Genomic DNA, 5,666 nt, shown 5'->3' with positions numbered 1-5,666 from the left:
CCCTGGAGTTCAGGACCAGTCCAGTCGGACAGGAGGAAAGGATGGGCAGGAGGCAGGGTTTCTGGGAACACAGGCCAGAAATAACTTCATGGGAAGAGCCTTAGATGGGCAAGAAGGTTCCAGTGCCATGTTGTGACTGAGAGACAGCAGCAGACGGGTGCCATGTGGAGGCAGGTGGGACTGGGGGTGCCCTCTGCTCTGGGCTGTCCATGCCCTGCCTCTCTGCACGGAGCCAGCCAGCAGCAAAGCTCAGGATGCGAGGCAAGACCACAGAGCCTGGTGGTGGTTTGAACTCTTTCTTCTCTTTTGTTAAAAGGAGGAAGGGAAAGGGTGTGAGGTACCCCCGGGTTCTGGGGGAGGCATGCAGGCAGCCCCAGCAGGCAGGCGCTGGGGAATGGGTGGGAAGAGTCCTGGAGTTTCCCACAATTCTTTTTTCTGCAGGGAACAGCAAGGCTGGCTGGGCAGGGGGTGGGAGAGAGGGGCAGGGCCCTGGGGAGACAGGTGGCAGACAGGGGGCTTGGGGGCTCACTCTAACATGCAAAGTCCAGCTGCCCCATAAACTAGGTTGCTTCTTGTAGAGCGACATACATATAAATACAGACACAGCTACACACACACATGCGGAGAAGCCTCTGCATTCCCGAGGGTGGGGATCTAGGCCTGCTGGCCCCTGAGGAGCTCCCAGGCAGGAGCCAGCCAAGTCTCCCCTGCTGTGGCGATTCTCCGCAGTCCCCTGGGGTGGGGCAGGGCGAGCGAGTCCTCTGGGGAAGGCTGCTTGTTCTCTGAAGTTCTGTCCACCAGCACCAAGACGACTCTGAACCACATCCATGCAAGGTGGGGGCCCCGTGCCTGCACTCCCATGTTTGCGCGCAGGCAGCCCGTGTGCTGGCACCAGGGTCCAGTCTCTCCCCTCCAGGGCTCCGGGGAACGGGGGTGCAGACAGAGCAGGGTAAAGGGGGCCCGCGGAGACATCCTCTCCCCCGCCCCACAGGGTCCTGGCCTCCGGGAGGGGGGAGGGGCCTCCCTTATCTCTCCGCCTCCATGGCAGGGTGGGCCCTCGGTTCTGAGGCGGCCTGTTGGGGGGCCAGGGGTGGCCAGTCTGACGCCGGGGAGGGGGGTGCCGGAGTCCACAGGGGCGGCTGCTGCAGCTGGTGGTGCTGTGGCCCCCCGGGGGGCGAGGCCGCAGATGGCCAGCTCGGTGCCGCGAAGCTGCCGGTGGCGGCGTGGGGGCAGTGCGGCGGGGGGGACGTGGCCGTGGCGGCCATCGGGCTGCCACTGCCGCCCCCATGAAAGCTCTCGGAAGCCTTGAGACGGGAGAACATGGTGAGGGCATCAGGGAAGTTGGGGGGCGTGGCGGGGGTGTTGGCAGGAGTGCACATCTGTGGGGGGAAAACAGAGAGGCTGGGGTGAGAACCCCTTCCTGGGAGGCCGCCTGGCCTCTCGCTGCCTCGTAGGAGGAGACCCACACTCTGCCACGGCTGCGAGCTTCTGGGCCTCTCCCCAGGCTGCCTTCTGGCTCCGGACACCGACCACTAGCTCGGGGCTCAGGGAGGGAAGGCGCAGCTGAGATGGGCTGGCCCAGCACACCCACCAGCAGTCCCCAGGGAGGCCCCCCCACAGCAGAGAGCCACTGTGGCTTCCTCAGGGGGGCGAGGCCTCCCTGCCCCGACCCAGGAGCACCCCCTATCGCCACCCCTGGGGCTGCAGGGACACTTACCATCTGGTGGTGGTGGCTGTAGGGGATGTTGGTCTCCTGGAAAAAGGCGCTGAGGGCCGTCTGTGGAAAGAAGGCCCAGATTTCATTACCCTCAGGCCCTTGCTCCCAGAATCTCTCAGCTTGGTGTGCCCCTGGGCCTGGCTACCGAGTGGGAGAGAAGGGAGTGGAAGGACCATGCCTGTCACCACTCGACACCTGCCACCCGCACCCCCCCCCCAAGGAGGCACGGTGGACTTCTGGGCAGGTCTGGAGGGGGTAAAGACACAACACTGCCTCTAGCTGGCATACACCTAATGTGGTCACTGTGACCTTGGGAGGGGAGCAGGCAGCACCCTTTCCAGTTCTCACGGAGAACGGCCTTTGACTGAAATTCTAGCCTGTCACCAACTCCATGGGTGGCAACTCCCTAATCTGGGCCTTAATTTCCTCATTTTTAATTGTTTGTTTTAAAGATTTTATTTATTTGATGGAGGCACAGCGAGAGAGGGAACACAAGCAGGGGGAGTGGGAGAGGGAGAAGCAGGCCTCCGGTGGAGCAGGGAGCCCGATGCCAGGCTCCATCCCAGGACCCTGGGATCATGACCTGAGCCGAAGGCAGACGCTTAACAACTGAGCCACCCAGGAGCCCCTCAATTTCCTCCTCACTGAGCCAGGGGATGGCACAGACTCCTGGATGTTAAGTCCATGACCTGACTCCCCTTTTCCTTGGCTGGCCATGGGAGATTGCCACGATCTGGGCCTCAGTTTCTCCATCTGCACAAGGAAACTGGATGAGGTGGTTTCCAGATACCCCCCCCCCCCCGGCTGCAATAACCTAAGATCCACGTTCCAGCTAGGAGAGCCACAATTAGGGAGGATGGTCTGGGCTTTGCACTCATTGCCCCACTCACCCAAGCCTCCCTTGGAATGTTAAGGTGCAGAGCAGGAGGGTGACAGGAGAAGGTCTGCACCCAGGCTGGTGAGAAGGGGAGCGGGAAAGGAGACAGTGTGCAGGCCTGTGCCAGACAAGCTCTTCTGGAGGCCCCGGGGGACTGGCGAGAGGGGGCTCCAGGAGCCCGCTGAGGAAAATGAGGCAGCCAGCTGCTCTTGCGTAAGTGCTGGGTGAGGGAGTGTGTGAAGGGTCTGCGTGGCCCTGCCAAGTCCCAGCCCCAGTCCCAGCTGCCCTCCATCGTCACCCCTTTAGGCTCCCTGTCCCCAAACACAGCCCAGACCAATCCCTTGCCCACCGTGCGCCCCCCCCGCCCCGCCCCCCAGCACAGACAGACCAAGCTGACTTTCAGGGCTTGCCCTGGGGTTTTGTCATTTTTTTTACATTCAGATGAATTTTTCTGGGAATTTCCTGTTGGAGATGCCCTACCCCATTTTCTCCAAACTGGGTGTGGGAGCGGGCTAGGGTTAAGTACCTTGTCTGGACTCCCTCCTACCTGGGAGCCCCGGGACACACCCAAACCATTCATTCCCAGCAGCAGACCCAAAGGTCCCCAGAGTGGGGATTCCAGGGAGAAGCTGCTGCCTCGAAGCACCACCACTTAAAACACCCAGGTTGCGCCCCCCCCCCCCCCTCCCCCCCCCCCCCCCCCCCCCCCCCCCCCCGCAGCCACCTGTCCTCATTAACACCTGAATCACAGAGCTAAGACCCAAAAGACCGCCTTAGCCTGGGTCAACCCTCAGCCTGTGAGCCTGTTAGTGGGAGGTTACTAAGGGGAAGGGGTAGCCCTCACTTTCATGCAAGGACTTAAGATTTGGGGGTTCACACCTCATTTTCACCTTACATGAACCTCCCTAGTATCCTTATCCTCCATTTTACAGATGTGAAACGGAAACTCAGGGAGCCACCAGAGCTACAAGTCTGCAGGCAGCTCCTGCCCCTCTTAGGGACAGAGTTTTCCCCAGACATTTCAATCCTCAAAGCTCCGTTTTTAATTCCCTCAATGGACACCAACCCGTGCTGAGAGACAGCCCAGCAGGTGCTAGGCTCGGTGCTGGGCTCAGAGTCCGGACCCACAATGGACTTCCCACCAGACACCTGCCTGCCCTGCCCCAGGCAGGGAGGGAGTGTATGCAGATGTGGGACCCATGCAAACTGCCCTGAATGTGGTTTTACAAGTTTTGCCACATCTAGCTCTGAGACAAACAGGCTGATTAGGGTGCTTCCTGCAGGGTGGGGCTGCAGGCCCTAGGTGGGTGGTGGTGGAGGGAGTGGCCATTCACTTCTTAGAGGTCAACTCCCACACTGGAGGTGTAGAGAAAACTGAGGCCAGAGGAGGGAAGGGACTTGCCCAGAGAAAGCAGCCTCCCATCCTGTGCTGTGAGGACCACAAAGGGGCAGTGGTCCCTCCTGAGAGCTCTGGTGGATGTGGGTGAGCAAAGTGCCCCCAGGGCTGAACAGGACACTGCTTCCCCAGGCTGTCCAAACCTTTGGGCTGCAATTCTGATCCCCATCCCACTCTCAGGAACTGAGCCCTGGAATCCCCTGGCTCACTGTCCCCTCAGCAGACCCAAACCCCTTTCCTGGGATGGCTCCCCACCAGGAAATGAGGATCCCAGGCCCTGGCTGGGCACAGACACCGGCTGGGCTGTGACCTTACACCTGTGAGGGGTGGAGCTCTAGGACTCTGGCCTCTTTTCTAGATACCACTCTGGTGGTATTATTTCTGTGGCAGCTGAGTTAGGCAAAGCCAGGTGGCCTCTCGGCAGCACAAGCTGCAGGCACTAGCGCCCTATGGGTCAGGGAGGCCTGGTGGGTGGGGTCCTGACTGGGGCAGCCCCACCTCCTGCCCAGCTGACTGAAAGCTACTGAGCCATGTAAACCACGCCGCGCACTGTGCAGGTAGTCCCTTGCCAGCATGGAGGCGGCCACCCGGGCACGCCTCTGGGGCGGGGTGCACGGATGCACACCCGTAGCTGTAGTGTGGGGCTCCAACACAGTACTGGTACACTCGTGTGCGTACACGCGTGGGCATCATCTGCAAAGACGGCGACGTGTGTGTACACGGAACACACAGAGCCCGCACCCGCGCGCCGGGTGGACTGCGTGTTTACACACACGCCAACATGCCCGCACGTAGCGTGGCGCGTGCGTAAATACAAATGCACATGTACGTGAACACAGGCGCCGCCGAACTGCCCACCGGGCACGCAGACCCTCCGACCCACTCGCGCCGGGCGGCTCTGCCGGCTTGCCCCGGGACTGCCTGTCCCACCCCGCGGCTCCCGAGGTGGGGGCGGCGCGCGATCCCCGCCCGGGCGTCCTCCTTCCGGCCTCCTACCGACTGTCCGTCCGGGCCGCGACGCCGCCCCGCCCTGGCCGTTACCCGAACAAAAGAGGGGGGTCCCCGCATCCAGACCGCCCGGGGACGCGGGGGGGCGGGGATTCGGGGCGCGGGCGGGGATTCGGGGCGCCGGCGGGGGCGGGCCGCCCCTCCCGCCCACCCCGCGCGGGCGGCGTTTCCGGGGGCCGCGTAGACGCGGCCGCGCTGTTCGGCCGGACCCGCAAGCCGCGTGTGCGCGCTAGGGCCCGGCCGCCGGGGCGCGCGGCCACCGGGACACCGAGCCGAGTGCGCGGCCTCGGCCCGGCCCAGGCGGAGCGCGCATCGGCACGTGTCCACACCGGCCCACACACGCGCGGTTGGCGGGACGGACCCGGACCCAGACCCCGACCCCGGCCCCGGCCGCGCACCTCGAACTGCCAGTGGGCCGCCTGCAGCAGCTGCTTCGCCTGGTCGGCCGCGCAGCCCGCCGTCAGCACGAACTGGTTGATCATGACCTGGTGCTTGAGCTCGTCCATGTTCACGGACATGGCGCCGCCGCCGCGCTGCCCGCTGCCTCCCGTCGCCGCGCTCCTCCGCCTCACGCGTCCACCATTAGCGAGCCGGCTCCGGCTAATACAAATATTTACTGTGCGGCTCTGACTCACCGAGCCTCGCCTGGCTCGGGGCCGCGGGGGCAT

General features: G+C 63.3%; 1 protein-coding gene across 2 annotated transcripts; it reads right to left on the bottom strand.

Annotated features, from left to right (window-relative positions):
* Positions 1-283: 283 nt before the first annotated feature.
* LOC111156159 (UBA like domain containing 1) lies at positions 284-5,666 on the bottom strand. Of its 2 annotated transcripts, none has more exons than XM_022516853.1 (3): positions 5,397-5,666; positions 1,718-1,777; positions 284-1,379 (listed from the first exon to the last, which is right to left on the bottom strand). In XM_022516853.1, the coding sequence occupies exons 1-3, from the start codon at positions 5,664-5,666 to the stop codon at positions 1,026-1,028; spliced, it is 684 nt and encodes a 227-aa protein (XP_022372561.1). In that variant the 3' UTR covers positions 284-1,025. The 2 variants fall into 2 exon arrangements, with proteins under 2 accessions (XP_022372561.1, XP_022372562.1); XM_022516854.1 differs by having other exon boundaries at positions 284-1,304.

The sequence above is a fragment of the Enhydra lutris genome, unplaced genomic scaffold (genome assembly GCF_002288905.1).
Source record: "Enhydra lutris kenyoni isolate GAN:26980312 unplaced genomic scaffold, ASM228890v2 scaffoldscaffold45, whole genome shotgun sequence".
Taxonomy (NCBI): domain Eukaryota; kingdom Metazoa; phylum Chordata; class Mammalia; order Carnivora; family Mustelidae; genus Enhydra; species Enhydra lutris.
This window is presented reverse-complemented; position numbering and strand designations above follow the sequence as displayed.